General features: G+C 44.9%; 1 protein-coding gene across 2 annotated transcripts in view; it reads right to left on the bottom strand.

Annotated features, from left to right (window-relative positions):
* ash2 (Set1/Ash2 histone methyltransferase complex subunit ash2) overlaps positions 1 to 16573 on the bottom strand; it is a 109105-nt gene that overhangs the window by 41559 nt on the left and 50973 nt on the right. For both annotated transcript variants that reach the window (XM_075686413.1, XM_075686422.1), the window contains exons 11-12: positions 11318 to 11407; positions 7147 to 7349 (exon numbers count right to left, since the gene is read on the bottom strand). In XM_075686413.1, coding sequence (XP_075542528.1) covers positions 7147 to 7349; positions 11318 to 11407 — 293 coding nt within the window. The remainder of the gene's footprint in view (positions 1 to 7146; positions 7350 to 11317; positions 11408 to 16573) is intronic.

Genomic DNA, 16573 nt, shown 5'->3' with positions numbered 1-16573 from the left:
ATAAGAAAGGGGATGCCAAAGACTTGAAAAATTATAGACCGATCAGCTTACTGTCTGTTGCCTACAAAGTATTTACTAAGGTAATCGCAAATAGAATCAGGAACACCTTAGACTTCTGTCAACCAAAGGCGCAGGCAGGATTCCGTAAAGGCTATTTAACAATAGACCATATTCACACTATCAATCAGGTGATAGAGAAATGTGCAGAATATAACCAACCCTTATATATAGCTTTCAATGATTACGAAAAAGCGCTTGATTCAGTCGAAACCTCAGCAGTCATGGAGGCAGTATGGAATCAGGGTGTACACGAGCCATATGTAAAAATACTGAAAGATATCTATAACGGCTCCACAGCCACCGTAGTCCTCCATAAAGAAAGCAACAAAATCCCGATAAAGAAAGGCGTCAGGCAGGGAGATACGATCTCTCCATACTTTTCACAGCATGTTTACAGGAGGTATTCAGAGACCTGGAGTGGGAAGAATTCGGGATAACAGTTGGTGGAGAATACCTTAGCAACTTGTGATTCGCTGATGATATTGCCTTGCTTAGTAATTTAGGGGACCAATTGCAATGCATGCTCACTGACCTGGAGAGGCAAAGCAGAAGGGTGGGTCTAAAAATTAATCTGCAGAAAACTAAAGTAACGTTTTACAGTCTCGGAAGAGAACAGAAGTTTACGATAGGTAGCGAGGCACTGGAAATGGTAAGGGAATACATCTACTTAGGGCAGGTAGTGACCGCGGATCCGGATGATGAGACTGAAATGATCAGAAGAATAAGAATGGGCTGAGGTGCGTTTGGCAGGCATTCTCACATCATGAACAGCAGGTTGCCATTATCCCTCAAGAGAAAAGTGTATAAAAGCTGCGTCTTACCAGTACTCATGTATGGGGCAGAAACCTGGAGGCTTACGAAAAGGGTTCTACTTAAATTGAGGACGATGCAACAGGCTATGGATAGAAGAATTATGGGTGTAACGTTAAGGGATAAGAAAAGAGCAGATTGGGTGAGGGAACAAACACGTGTTAATGACATCTTAGTTGAAATCAAAAAGAAATGGGCATGGGCAGGACATGTAATGGGCAGGGAAGATAACCGATGGTCATTAAGGGTTACAAACTGGATTCCAAGGGACGGGAAGCGTAGCAGGGGGCGGCAGAAAGTTAGGTGGGCGGATGAGATTAAGAAGTTTGCAGGGACAACATGGCCACAATTAGTACATGACCGGGGTAGTTGGAGAAGTATGAGAGAGGCCTTTGCCCTGCAGTGGGCGTAACCAGGCTGCTGCTGCTGATGATGATGATGGGCAGCGAGATTAAGTGTGCTTGCTCTAAACACATACTCGAGAGTAAAAGCTTCTAGTCTATTAGAAAAACTACAGCACAGCTGTTTGATTGTGGGACTGCACAGGAGCAACGTTTTTGATGAGATTATTATATAGGAGAAAACAAAAAAACAAATTTTCAAGAGTGAAGTTGGGGGTGCGCTTATTGTTATTAAGTGCATCCCTTACATGAATATATACAGTATACTAAACAGTAGAACCTTATAATAGGTTATGGGAAAAAATGAGAGAAAGAACGTACCAACTGGAAAAACATACGATCCAAAGTCACTGAAAAATTTGTCTAAACTCAAACGTAGTTGACATCTATGTAATGCAAAGTGTTGTGCAAATGGTTGCAGCACGAGCGCTGACGGGCACCAAGCTAGTGGGGCCAGAGTGGCTCAAAAAACATATTGTCGTCCTTGCGGCTTCAGCAAGCTACGTTTGTGCTCTTAGAATTCAGCCTGGGTCAGCAGCTCCTTCGAGCAGGCATTTTGGGGGGTAATTTCGACATGCCCACTTGGCGCGAATTGTTGTGGCACGAAATGCTGACGCACATCGAGCTGGTGCGGCTCAACCAACCCAAGATGCACGTGGACATTTTCTTATCGTGTAAAGATGACAACAGAAAATGCGAATGAAATTGAGCTGGTGGGCGACCCCGGAATACGATGCCTATGATGCCACCAGAGTGAAACATGATGCTCACATTGCGCCGCCTATAGCATGGAACAGTGGCTCGTTTGCATTATCGCCTATTAAATGTGTGCAGTACACTTCCAACGACAATACACCTTACGCACTGCGAAACAGATAGGTGAGGATGCTTATTGTAATAGTGTTGGTGACGTTAGCTGTGAATGCGGCATGCAACGAACTGGGAGCAGATTTACTGGTGCCAGAATAGGAAACTCAGTGTGCCCCAGCGCTTTCCCGTGAGAGAGGTGGGCAAGTATTGCAATGAAGCTGCTGTGGCGGGAGGCTACTGTTCTTGATAGCACATGTCTTATGCCTTTTTTTGTTTCGATGGAATATAGCAGCCTTAAAGATATGATACGATTGCAATTTGGCGATGTATTGAACGTTTGAACCGAGAGATTGTGTTTTCTGAAAATGTATAAACCGGTAAAAAAGAAGCGTAACTGTAATGGGCCATTTTTTTTGTGTTCTCGATCATAAACCTTGGTGCCAGGAAATTGTACGCAACAGGATTGTATCGACAAGGTTCTACTGTATACATATATATATATATATATATATATATATATTTCTTCCTAGTCAGTTTGTTATTATTATTAGTATTATTATTAGTAGTAGTATTAGTAGTAGTATTAGTAGTATTATTAGTATATTGTCACAGTCTGTAATTAAGGGAAGAGGACGCTGATGGTGGCCTTGGAGACGACGAAGAAGAGTTTAGTGTTTTGGCTGCTCTATGCTTGTTGGCTCCGCCATTAAAAAGCCATCTGTGAATAGATGTGTGCTTCTTCCTTCCCATAACATCATTGGTGGAGGTGCGGGGCAATCACATGCGCAAGATGGAGCTTTGCAGCGGACATAATCTGGCCGCCATGTCATCCGAAGAAGAGCCTTCAACCATGGCCCCGTCGTTGCCACCGACGGTCATCCTGGACCAGCCTCACGACTCACGATTGACAATGTTGACGTCGATGACTGGTTGCACACTTACGAACGGGTCAGCGCACACAACAAGTTGGATAACACGTTTATGCTGGATAATATAATACTCTACCTAAAGAAAACAGCATGGGTCTGTTTCGAAACCCATGAAGAAGAGTTTACAAGCTGGGACCAGTGCAAACAGAAGCTTAGAAATTTGTTCAGAAAGCTCGTTGGCCGCCAACGTGCTGCTAAGAAGGACCTTGAGACCCGTGCACAGACATCCATTGAATCTTACGTGGCGTACATCCACAACGTCCTTGCTCTTTGCCACAAGGTGGATAATAATATGGCAAAGGCAGACAAGGTCAGCCACGTATTAAAAGACATCGCAGATGACGCGTTTAACCTTCTTGTTTACAAGATTATAACAACTGTAAATGAGATCATTCACGAATGTCGCCACTTTGAAGATGCGAAGAGCCGCCGCATAGTTCAACACTTTACGCGTCTACCCAATACCGCAGCTTCATCGACGTCCAAAGACATTTGTCCACCGCGTGCGCCCACGTCCTTCGAGAACGCCACACGCATCGTCCGGCGATAAATTGAAGTAGCGTCTCCTGCCACACCAGTGACGCAGTGCTTTGACGATTCCCGGTCTCTCATGTCTCTCATTCAGTCGGTCATTCACCAAGAGCTTGCCAATGTGGGTCTTCCGTCCATCTGCTCTGCCAACCATCCTGACTTTGCTTCACCTGCTGTCTCTGCCCCGGTTCACCGGAGCCAATACGGTCCATATACGAGCTATCGCAACCCGGCCGAATGGTGTACACATGATAGACCCATCTGCTTTTATGGTGGACGTGTGGGCCACATCTCCCGCCACTGTCGAAGTTCCTGGCCAGCCTACTCTCGACCAAGCTTCCCCGCCTACCGCCGCTCTCCACTGAATCCTTGTCCGCCTGCATTCTCCACCGAGGTTGAAGACGCACCTGACAATGTTCGAGCCACTGCAACTAGCCGTTTGCCATCACTATACATTCGCCGCTCCCGCTCGCCCCAGCTGTGTCGCTCGCCGTCCCCAGCTTATCGTCGGCGCTCTCCGACGGGAAACTAACTGGGGCATCTCCTGGAGGTGACGCTGCTCTAGCACCCTGGCCTGAAATTCCTCTGCTGACCCTGCCTACTGACTGGAACCTTCTGGACGTGGAGATGGATGGTTTGCTCATTACAGCACTCATCAACACTGGAGCGCAAATTCCCATCATGAGTGCCGAGCTTCGAATGCGCTTGAAGAAAGTACTTACTCCTGGTCCGACTCGACTGCTCCAGGTCGCCGACGGTGGAACTCTAGCTGTGCTTGGAATGTGTACTGCACGTGTGAGTGACGCCGACCGCCACACGTCCGTTTCATTTAGTGTGCTCAACTGTTGCCCTCACGATGTGATCCTCGGACTCGACTTTTTGACTGCCCATTCTGCTCTGATTGACTGTTCAGCCGGTGTTGTACAACTTGACCTACCCCTTCCCGTTGACCTTCCTGCTCAAGCTTCAACTCAGCTTTGTTCTGCGAATTTTATTCGCCTCCCGTCTCTAGCAGCAACCTGCATCACTGTTTTAGCCTGCCCACCTGTACCTGACGGAGACTATGTCCTTACTCTCGCGATTGCAGTCCTGCTTTCTCACAATGTCTTCCTCCCACACAACATTGTTTCTGTAGTGGACAGATGAGCCACATCAATAAGGTGCTTTTTCCAACGGGGGTGATGTCACAGTCTGTAATTAGGGGAAGAAGAGGACACTGGTGGTGGCCTTCGAGTCGATGAAGAAGAGTTTGGTGTTTTGGCTGCTCTACGCCTGTTGGCTCACCATTAGAAAGCCATCTGTGAATAGACGTGCACTTCTTCCTTCCCGTAACAATATTATTTATATTATTATATTATTATTATTAGTAGTAGTTTGTTCGTTTGTTATATTGTTATATAGTGCAAGCAATTCTACCCTTGTTAATACGAGAATTTGGATCATTCGAATTCACTCTGTAGTCCCAGCAAGCATATGCATTATTGAATGGCATCGAAGTCATGTTAATTTGGACATAGTATTTATGCAATGCCTTTCATTGCAAAAGAGTGCATCACTAGGCCATTTGGTTGATGCCTCTGTTTGTTCACTCAATTTTTTTTTTCACGGTAAGAGTGACAGTATGGCAATTTGTTCTCACTTGGACAAAAAAAGTTTTTTTTGCATTTGAGCTACAGTGGACAGAGCATCACGGCTGTTGGAGGTCTTCTAAGCCCTATCAAGATGCCATAGCATCTCATCTTTGGTGCATTTGAGATACCACATTTTTCAAACACCTAGGAGACTAAGGCAGCCTAGCGAACTTACACAGGAGGCACAAAGCTACCACAGCCATCACAGCTGCAGCAACGTGTGGACTGGAGTGCACTGGAACGCTACACTGAACAACTAATGACAATAGCTTCTCAATATTGGGGGCGAGCTCTACCACTGCAAAAGCTGGCGCCGCTATTGGTGTGACATGGTATGAGGGATCACGTGGCCACAGCACCGGTGTCGACTGTTTCGGAAGCACCAAAGCGAGCTGAAAACGAAAGTTTCAAGTCCCACATGCGCTGCAGTTCTGATTAAGTGGGGAGGTTTTCATGCTTTGGGTGTCTGCTAAATAACACTTGAAAGGACTATAATAGGTAGTGGCTGCCTTTCAAGGTGTCCGACATGGTAGACTACTGGTCGGTGTCGAAGTGCCGGACATATGAAACGGAGCCTGGTGTCAGCCTTCAGACATACCCGCAGGACAAGAAGCTGCGCGAACCTTGGATCAGGAAATTTAGAACCGGCAAGCAGCCATCGGCTACAACTCGGGTGTGCAGCAAGCATTTCCCCAAGGAAGATTTCTGCTACGACGTCGGGGCTGTGATGTTCGTGGTGAGTGCCAGAAAGCACGCACTGAAAATTTTGCCCACACACGCAGCTCGGCTAATGTCATGAAGCTTTGGTCTATGAACTTGTTGATATAAGATACTGGCAAGTTCACTGGAATGGAGAGGGAACGGTAAGAAGCACATTAAAAAAAGGCATGGCATATGCTCATGCTTGTGTTACCAAACAATGAATGTACTGGATTAAGAAAAATAAAGTGGGAAATTGCTCGCTGAAACGACTGATACACATACAGAGCTACAAAACTTGAGAAATAATGATGTTGAAATGTCCAAGAATTTAGAAGAAAAAAAAAAGATTGAATCGTCGCGACAGCACATCACAAGTCGCCGTAGACGTCAAAGTCTCTAGTTATGACGAAATTATTTTTGAACAGCTCTCATAGTCCATGCAACAATGGTTCCTTGTGTACTGTCAAATGCTCATATGTTGTGGCCTAAAGCTCAGCCAGTCGCTGTGAACCCGTGGGATTGCTGCACTGAGGCTTCATTCTTTATGCCCCATTTGGTTACACAGACAGCCCACTATAAGAACATACTTTACATAGTTTACTCTATGCGAATGCCTACCTTTCACGCAAGAAGCTGGGTAGGGGGATTCCATCGCGGCGACCGCGGGCAGTGGGCGTTCACTGTACGTATTCAGTAAACAAATAGCGTCTGTAAAATATACTGTGCTTTCTGTTTGCCTAAGATTATAATTTTGACCGCAAGAAAACTTCCCTCGTTTTGAGAATACTTACAGAAATGTCCACGAGGGTGCCCGCGCGGTGTTTTTATTGAGCGCCAACAGCCAAATCTATGAGGAGCGCACTGCATTATCCCTCATACTATGCAAGCGAGGCTCTACCGACAGATGGCGACTCCGTAAGTCCTCGCCCCCACTAGTAGTTTTGGTTTCGTACCCTAGCGTAACGTGCACATAATTTTTTAGTAAACTTTTTCCAGAAAATAATGTGCCTTAGAACTGAGCAAATATGGTAAGCAGAAAACTGTCGTGATAAGAAAGTAACTATACATTTGTTGCAGGTGCAAAGAGTTCCCTTAGTTACGCATGTACTTTTTGTGCCAGTTTGCTGCTTATATCCTTTGCCACTTCACAATAAACATTAGTTGGAAGTCAGTGCTCACATGATCCTTTCCTAGTCATTGTCCCATGTTTGCGCCACTTGCCATATAATGTCGTCATGCCAACAAACCTGGCTAAGCCATTATTTTGCTCACCCTGTCTTTAAAAGCATCTGGCAGAGAGAGCTGCCCTTCTTTTTCTTTTCTTCGTGGCAGCTCGATGAGGAAACCGAGTGTGTCTCCAGTGCCATAACCTCCATCGTGGTAGTGGTAGCCACGGCTCTCGTGGAACTTCGTGCCTTTGCGAGACCGCCAGGCATAACCAAAACGGTCGTACCCCAAGGGAGCCTGCAAGTTGCCTGGTAACATGGAGCAAAACGATGAACAAGAAAAAAAAATGAGGTGAACACTATGTGGGCAAAAACAATTCTGAGACTGTCAGATGGTTATAAGCCAATCAAAATAAGACTATAGACCTAATAAACAATTTCTAGGTAAAATGATTGCCTAGCCTACATAACCAAATGCTAACCAAAAATTTAAACTTCAAAAGTTCTGCAATCTCAGCTTGAATTGTGCTCAGTGTCACCATAGTGCAATCATAACCAGCGACACATTTTATTTGCATCAGTTCAATTTGATGCTTCTACCAGGGTTATTTAACTTGGTTGCCACATCCTTAGATTAATTTTAGAGAAGTGTATATTAATGCAAAAAGTGTTTGAACAACCAAGTGAATCTAACAGACAAAGCCAAGGAAAGCATAGGGTAAATTAAGTGTGTAACTTTTCAAACTGAAATGTAGAATTAATAATAATAATAATAATAATAATAATAATAATAATAATAATAATAATAATAATAAGAGAAATGAAAGTGCAAGAAAAAAACTAACTGTCCCCAGAGAGAGTTGAACGCACGACCACCGTATGGCATATGTGATGCTTTACCAATGTCTCGCCCTCTCCCGTCCACTTTCTTGAATATTTGTGTACGTGCAGTAAACCTAACCCTGGAAGTGTTAGCCAGTACCACTCATGGCCAAGCCATCACTTCTTTACCTAAACTAACGCGCAGGCAATTTGGCCAAGTTTTTTTTTCTTCCAATTTAATTATTATGACAGATGAAAGAACACCCTTAATTTCACCTATACTTCCCTTGGTTTCATAGCCTGTTGGACGAGGAAGGCACAACTCGCTTAGCTGCCTTGCCTCAAAAAACTACAGATTTCACACCAATGCAAAACAGGAGCTCAGCAAATGGCTTTCTCTAGCCCTAAACCATCTCAGCAAAGCAGCACAAATCTCAAACAAGTGAAATGAAGCTGCACACTTAGTACTGCAGGCTTAGTGCACCACACGGTTCCCATTGTGGCCCATTCAGGAAACAGAAACAGATGGCTAAGCTTTCAGCAACGCAAGTTGGACAAAGTGGCGGAAAAATCAAAGCAGTCATGCATGCCACATACAAGGGTTTGGAGGGCTGAGTGTTTCAGAACCCCGCAATAAAGCAGCATCTATGTTCAGTAGAGCCTCATTTATATGTTCTGGAAAAAATTCCGAGAAACGAACGTACTCACTGGAATAACATACAATCTGCAGTCGCTAAAACATTTGGCAGACACCAACTGTAGTTGACATCTACATAATGCGAAGTGTTCCAGCATGAGACACCAATGCCTGCGATCTGGTGGGGTCCAAGCGGCTCAAAAAGCGCGAAGCATCATTCTTACCACTTCGGCAAGCTAACGGTCACGATCCTTGACTTCAGCCTGGGTCAGCAGCTTTGTTGGGCATGCATTTTGGCTGGAAGTTTTGACATGCCCGCTTGGCGAGAATTGTTGTGGCACAATACGCTGATGCGCATTGAGCTTCTGGGGGCCGAGCGACCCAAAACGTGTGTTGTCATATTAAAATGGCCATGGGAAACAGAAATGAAATCAAGCTACTGGACAATCCACGAATATGATGCCACCAAAGCGAAACATGCTGTTCACTTCGAATTGCCTGCAGCAGGGAACAGTGGTAAATTTGGGTTTTCTCCTATGAAAGTGTGCAGTACACTTCCTACGCCACACATGCTGTGAGACAGATAGGTGAAGATGCGTATCGCAATGGTCTGGCAGCGATAGCTGTGAACAGGCACGTGCGACAACTCGCAAAGAGATTTGCTGGTACCGGAACAGGAAACCGAGTGTACGGCTGCATTTTCGCGTGACACGGGCAGGCGAGTACTGCTGGGAAGCTGAAATTGTGGGCACCTGCTGCTCTCAATTGCACGTGCCCTGCAACTTTTCTTGTTTAAATGGGATCTCACAGCCAGGATACGCATCTTATGATCGCATTTTACCAATATACTGGAAATTGTACAGAAAGTTAGTGTTTTCCGGGAACGTATTAACTCTTTCCGTATCGCACTCATTGGGCATCATTATCCCGCTAACGATAGTTTGAAACACCGCTTTCGTGATTTCGACGCGGCTCATAGACACACTGCGCCATTGGACATAAGAAGGACAACTATATTTTTGTTTTCTAAGCAGTTCGTTTTTTTTCTCACCAGGCGGTAATTTTTGAACGCACTCCGAAGTTACACGATCGTCAAAGTAGAAAGCAAAAATGGCCACCTCCAGGAGCGGCGCATCGCAGATCTCGTGATTCTGCTGCGTCTGCAGCTGATTTTATCGCTAGATCAAGCAGCAGCAATTCTGAGGACGATGCCTTTTCGTCGAACTTTGAGAGCGACAACGACGCAAGCCAGCCCAGAACATCAGCGGCTGCAGCCCAGCCCGCCCAACTGTAGTGCTTGCAGTCAAATTTTTGTAGTGGAATACCTGTTCAATGAAAAATTTTGATGTTTTCGGAGATTGCCGATTAGATGGCAATACATTTTGTATATCTCATAATTTTTATTATATTTTTTTAGTAGACACACACGTGTCTTTACAAACTTTATTTAATTTTATCCCACAATCTTGATTCTGGCAATTTATACCTTCTTTATGACATATATCTCGTTAATAAAACATTTATGTGTAAAAAGTGCATTCATTCTGCTTTCTGTTTATGTATTACATAAAATATTGAGTGCAGTAGTTTCTACAGAAAAAAAAAAATCTGGCGTAACCTACAAAAAAAAAAAAACATTTTCCCCATGGTAGGGAAAGAGTTAATTGGCAAAAAAGAAGTGTAAGTGTATTGAGTCATTTTTTGCGTTCTCCACTGAGAACATTGGCACCGGGAAATCGTATGGAACGGGATCGTATTAATGATGTTCTACTGTATATATTTATGACCTCAAGCATTGGACACTGAAATCGCTAAGTGACAAGAAAACAAAAGTGAATGCTGTAGGCCATTTTCATGGTCTTCTTGCTGGCAAAACAAAGTCATTATATTAAAATTAAATTCTGAGGTATTACGTGTCAAAACTGTGATCTGCTTATGAGGCATGCCGTCTTGGGGTATTCTAGATTAATTTTCACCACCAGGGGTCTTAGATTGAAGCTCTAATGCACCCGTTCCTATGGCAAGCGTCAGCTTCGGCGTTCTCCCTCGTAACCGAGCAAACGAGCAAAGAGAGCATGAGGAGGCAAGCAGCAGAGGAGGGTGCACGGAAAATGGAGGAGGAGGGTATGACGAAAGTGTGAGAAGAAAAGCACAGTGCTGCGCAAGACGGGCTCTGTGGCGTCAATGGCTACAAAATGGTGCCAGAGTAGCACACGCCATCTGTTAAATCATGACACCACCAATACCATACATGGAAACAAAGCACTGCAAGAGCAAAGGTCTGTCTGCGGCGACTGCTGTGAATCATGCCCACACGTCACCCATGCGCTGCCTGTTGTGATCTCCTGATTAATGAGGCAGTCACGCCACACTTCACTCTGTTTGGAATGTGCCACACGAGACATTGTCTGCGCCAGCCAATATATAGCAAAATGAAAACATGTACAGAGCTGCGCTCTAATTTAGCATTAGTACGTATCGTAACCATCGGCGAATTTTTTTTTAATGTTCACTCAATGCACATTACAAATGTGTTTTTGCATACCGCTCCCATTTACATGTGGCTGCTGCAGCTGGAACTGAACCTGGAATCTTGTTACTCATCAGCGCATGCCATACATAGCCACTGAGCTACTGTAACAAGCAAAATGAAGACATAACTAAAGCATCAAAGTAATTAAAATCAATACTAATGTTTTACTTAGGAATGCACTACGATAACCTTGACACTTTCTTTGAAGAACTTTGCAGTAACCAAAAATAGAGACAATGCTACAAACAGAAAACAGAGGACAATGCAGTGGCCACTGCTTCTTACCAAGCTCTTGAGACCAGCCAATACGAGTGGCACAGTTCTCAGGCATGTCTTCAATGGTAGCTTCAAAATACCAGGCACCCTCTTCCACACCTGCAAGGCACAAACAACGTGGCCAGTGTTGGTATCAGATGATTTTAAGTATGAAATGCTCTTAGCTCCCATTGTCGGTGACCTTCAAGTGACCTTGAGCCAAAAAGCCAGAGCCGTTATCCAGGTGCTCAAATGAGACCATCCGGGCAAGTTGCGAGAACAAAATGAGATCAACCGGGCAACTAGTCAAAACTTTTAAAAATGCGGTCTCTGGCCCCCAACCCTTTGTACAGGACCACAGTAGATATGCTAGTTACTGCCCCAACAAGTTAAAAAATATTGCTTCCGAGTTCTTCCTAATGTTTGTTCACAATATCACTCAAGCTGTAACTTCTAGTACACTGAAGTTTTATTTGTCATTTCCAATAGCGACGTTCAAAAGGCAGATACAGGGCACCATACACTTCATTGTCATCTTTTGGCGCTGAGATAGGGTTGCCTGTGCTCGTTTGAAAACCAGCAGTCTGTGAGTTCCACAGCACGGGCTTTACGTCACCTCGAGATGGCGCCATGCTGTGTGGCACCTCCTTCAGGCGTTTTCCTTCTAGCTGGGCAGTGCACTGTCTCCCTGGTGTCTTTCACTGCCTGTTGTGCCACCTTTAGCCAGTTTTCTTCTTCTATCTGGGCAGCATCCCTATGGACCAGTACACAGTATGGCGTGGTGCGGTGTGGTGCATTGTGGTGTGGTGGGGTGTGTCGTTGTGAACATGCACTACACCAATTTTAAGATTGTGGCTAGTATCATCTACAACCAACCTGCTTTGCCAGTTGCCATTTATGCTTACATCTACTCTGTATTGTGAGAGAGCCAGCAATTTTTTTACACAGTTCTCTGACAAAATTGTAAAAGTGCTCCAACACACATATGCTGCTCTTGTGAGACAACTTTGCTCACCAAGCCTTACATTTGTTCTCCTATAAAGAGAGCCACCTGCTATAATATTAAAGCTTCAAGTCTTACTTCCTTCCTGGCCACACATTTCCCTGTCTCATCATCTCATTTTTCCAATCTTTAGTGCACAAGCAAGCATTGCAGAACTGAGAGCAGCAGAACAGAACACGCCGTTGACACACCGGCTGACACACGGCCATTGACACGTGGCTGACAGACGGCTGTGTCACTGGCCTTGTGCTAAGCGCTCCTTTATTCTCAATTCTACACCTTTGCTCGTTGCTGCGCCCACCCGCCTTACCCCCTCTCCCCTTTGGAAGAGCCCTACCTATATATACTGTGCCGAGGAAAGCATATGTCGCCTTGCAAAAGACAAGTCCACTTGTCGAAACGTTGGCTCCTGCTTTCAGCTTGTTCTCGTTTTGCTCATCGTCTGGATACTATAATGAAGGCATTATTGTGTCCGATGCGACTTGGTTATAATGAGGTTGAACTGTTTTAGTGTTTCTCCTTAGTATCTCTTTAAAAAGCAAGGTCTGCACACATTTCTTGCACTGAACTTGCTAGCCGGCTGAGTGATGGACAGTAAGCACAAATGCTGCATGTGTTAACATTTTGCCTCTTGCTAATGATGCAAGCTGCCACTTACCAAGGCACATCGCAGAGATAGCAGATTGTGTGATCCTATAGTACACTAAAACAAGTAGTACCTGCATCATGGTATAGCCAGTGCGAAGAAAGCAGACAAGGACAACAAAAAACAGACACAAACAATTGCCTTCGTGCCTGTTCTTGTCCTTGTCTGCTTTCTTTGTGGCAGCTATATCTAGGCATCTAAGCACTAGTGCACCCAACTTCACTAGGCACCTACGTGTATTGTCGAGAGAAGAGAATATGAAAATTTCAAGCAGTCCTTCAGGGCTTTTATGTCAGGCAATCAATAAACGAGCCCTACACTGAAATGTAATGGCTCATTTGCTGTGCTTTTGTTGGCATGCAGATTATCAGAAGAAAATGACATGCTGCATTAACATGTGCTTCCCCATGTAAACTTGTCCCTAAAGCTTTTTTCGATGAAAGTTAGTGCAGCTTGTTTCAGTGACAAACTAAAGATCTCCCTCAGCATTAAATAACTTTAGTAACAGTAGCAGAGCAGGGTGCCCTAGCAGGGCAGATGACCAACTCGCATCATGACGCCATTGTGCCTTAATTACAATGGAGAAATCACATCTGTACAATTTACACATTCATGATGTCACAGTGACGTCAAGTGCAACAGGCACAGTTATGCAGGTTTCCTCAGATGTGTTGACTCAGATGCTTTACAGCCTTCTAGTTAGGATCTTAGCACTGAAATCAATAATAATTAATTGCCCAATTCTCATTAAGTAATTTGGTACCAAGAAAAGAAAATACCTATAACTAGGAAATACAACTGCTACTGTGGTTGGATCCACTCACACTGAGTCCTCCAATTATACATTTCTAGAACTGTAGAAGTTAACAGGAACAAGCCATGCAGGCTCCGAGTGGCCGTGGCAAACCACACACTGTTTGTAGAAAAGACATCAACACCAGAATGAGGCACAGTAGGAGGTACAGACTACTGTAATCTCATTTCCTTATTTCTTGCAGATACCATCACTAGCAAACTTACATGGTCAGAACACAGTAAAACCTCGATATAACAAAGTCAGTAAAATCAGCAATTTGCTTTGTTATATAGAAATTTTGCTATATTGAAACTCGACCTTTTATGCAAATAAGTACAGTCGCCAATCTATTTTTCTTAGATGGAAATTTTCCTAATTATCGGGCAATCGAAAAAAACAAACTTGAATGAGAAAACAATGCATTTTGATACATTTTGTAGACGGCGACGAGTGATACCGTTTCATACCAGGTATGTCAACATATCTTCACATTGGTGGTATGATACTGAGCAAAGCCAGCCACACTTTCACATGCACTCCGCCCCCGTAGCTGATAGTGTCGCACGCATTGGGACGACGCTATCAGGAAAAACGCTGGTAGTGGGAAGCGAAATGAGTCATCTGCCTCTCGCTAAAACGGGTCACCAAAACTCGAGATTACGCAACCTCCAATACTAAGCACTCGGGAAGAGAGCTTACATGGTGCCACACTGTCTCGGCACGCCCACTCTTTGCACACACGGCAGATTACCTTTAAAGCAGGGTACGCGGCTGCGTATGCGCTCAGCTATGCTTACAGCCATGCGCAGCCACAGCCGAGATGCGCACCAGAAATCAAAATGCGTGCCAACTTACTCTGCCCCCCCTCCCCTCGGGCGCACTTGATTGCATTACCGCGAGCGAGCTCCCCCCCCTCTTTCCCTTTGCTCACGTGAGAAGGCGTCACTCGTGAAACCAGCATCTTTCTTGTCTCACGCTGGCACTTTCACTCACACCCAAAGCACACAACACGCAGGGCGCAATAGGATCTTATTGCACTTGGACTTTATATTAAACATGATGCGGCTCCACTTCAGCGGTCGCTCTTGTTGCGTGGTTTCAGAGGTGCATTTGCAAACAGCCGCTGGTAATTCAATCACCATCACCATCTGCATCCGTGGAAGTTTCCATTTATTGTCTCGGCATTCCTTCGCAGCGGCAGTGAAATTTTGTTATATTGAAATCTCATACAAACACACTTCATAATATTGAGGTTCTAAATACATGGTGTTCTATGGACAAGAGGTTATGAAAAGTTAAATACTTCGTTACACCGAGAATTTCGTTATACTGAAATTCGTTATATTGAAGTTTAACTGTATGTATATCCAAAATCTAGCTGCTGAAACTAACAAATTTGTTGGATTCATTAGAAGTTCCCTGTCAATGTTACCTCTTTTACTTCGGAAACCGGAGTACAATACATTTACCCACACAAAACTGGAATTCACATCAGTAATATGGAACCCTCATCAAGCCTACCTTGTTGACCTACTTGAAGCTGTCCAGAACTGTGCAGCCCATTTTACTGCTTCTAAATATGACTATTGATTAAGTGTTAGTAGCATTAAGCCATCCACTAAACAGTCACCCTTTGGAGTATTGTCACAAAATCTTGCATATGTGTTAGTTGCAAAAGCTTTACTACAACTTCTCACATACCGCATTTACACGATTGTAAGTCGACACCCCCATATCACGTGTGACCGGGAAAAAAGAATGAAGAGCATACCCGCGGGCGCGTTCCATAATGAAAATTTATTAGTAGCTGGCATGGTCACTGGACTAGTTGTCCTCACTAGTGCTGCCATCGTCATTGCTGCTACGGTCCCACAGCACATCGTCGTCCAGCAAAATTCCGCCTTTGCATACATAAGTCCACACCGAAAGCAACCAACCACACACAGCCATCAGGAAGGCTCTTTTGACATGTCCAGTTGGCGTAAGTTCGCGGTCTTCTGCCGCTAGCCACTCGTACTCATGGTGAAGCAGATCCTTAAAAGGTGAAGATCCAGGCTTGTCTCATGACCATGTCGCACGTCACTGGCAGGGACCGATCACGCATTTTAGCGACGTATGCCGCAAGCTTGGCCTTCAGCTCCAGAAAGCGTCCCAACTTCGGCCCGCGGAAACCTCTTCGCTTGCCATCACAGGTGAAAATTTTGCTTCGCTGCAGTCGCCACTCTCGCACCACCCATTAACTCTTTCAGTACGGCACCATAGACCATCGGACACTGAGTTCCGATGACTGAATCTCCCCACAAAATTTAAAACCGCCACGCTACTGACAACTAACTCCATCTGGCGGATTCATTGAGAACTCCTTTTTCAGTTTCGTTTTTTTTTTTTTTTTTTCCCCCCGTGGGGAGGCCCGGCTGGAAGTGAAATTTGAACTGAAGGTAGTTTCAAGTTCAGTGAGAATAGAATGGCATCCCATAGGCGCTGCGCCGCTACAAATGACTCCTGTTCCAACACTTCATTCAGCCGCTTCTGCTGCTGATTTTTATGATCCAAGCAGCAGTGATGGTTCAAGTAACGATGTCTGATGATCAGATTTTAGCTCTGCCCCTGGTGCGGCGACACACGACCTACACTCTTTCACATCTCGTGGGGGTGCGGGGGCAAACCTCAACACTTAAAGGCGCCTAGCACGTCATTTGAGCGGTGGGAGGTACAGCTGACCAGCGATACCCTGGCGGGACAAGAAGCTTTCGTCCAGCAAGTACGTCGAGCAGCAGCCATGGCCAGTGGAGTCCTAGAATGAGGACACCACCCACTCGACCTCAAGAGCAACCCCCTCGA

The sequence above is a fragment of the Dermacentor variabilis genome, chromosome 1, assembly GCF_050947875.1.
Source record: "Dermacentor variabilis isolate Ectoservices chromosome 1, ASM5094787v1, whole genome shotgun sequence".
Taxonomy (NCBI): Eukaryota; Metazoa; Arthropoda; class Arachnida; order Ixodida; family Ixodidae; genus Dermacentor; species Dermacentor variabilis.
This window is presented reverse-complemented; position numbering and strand designations above follow the sequence as displayed.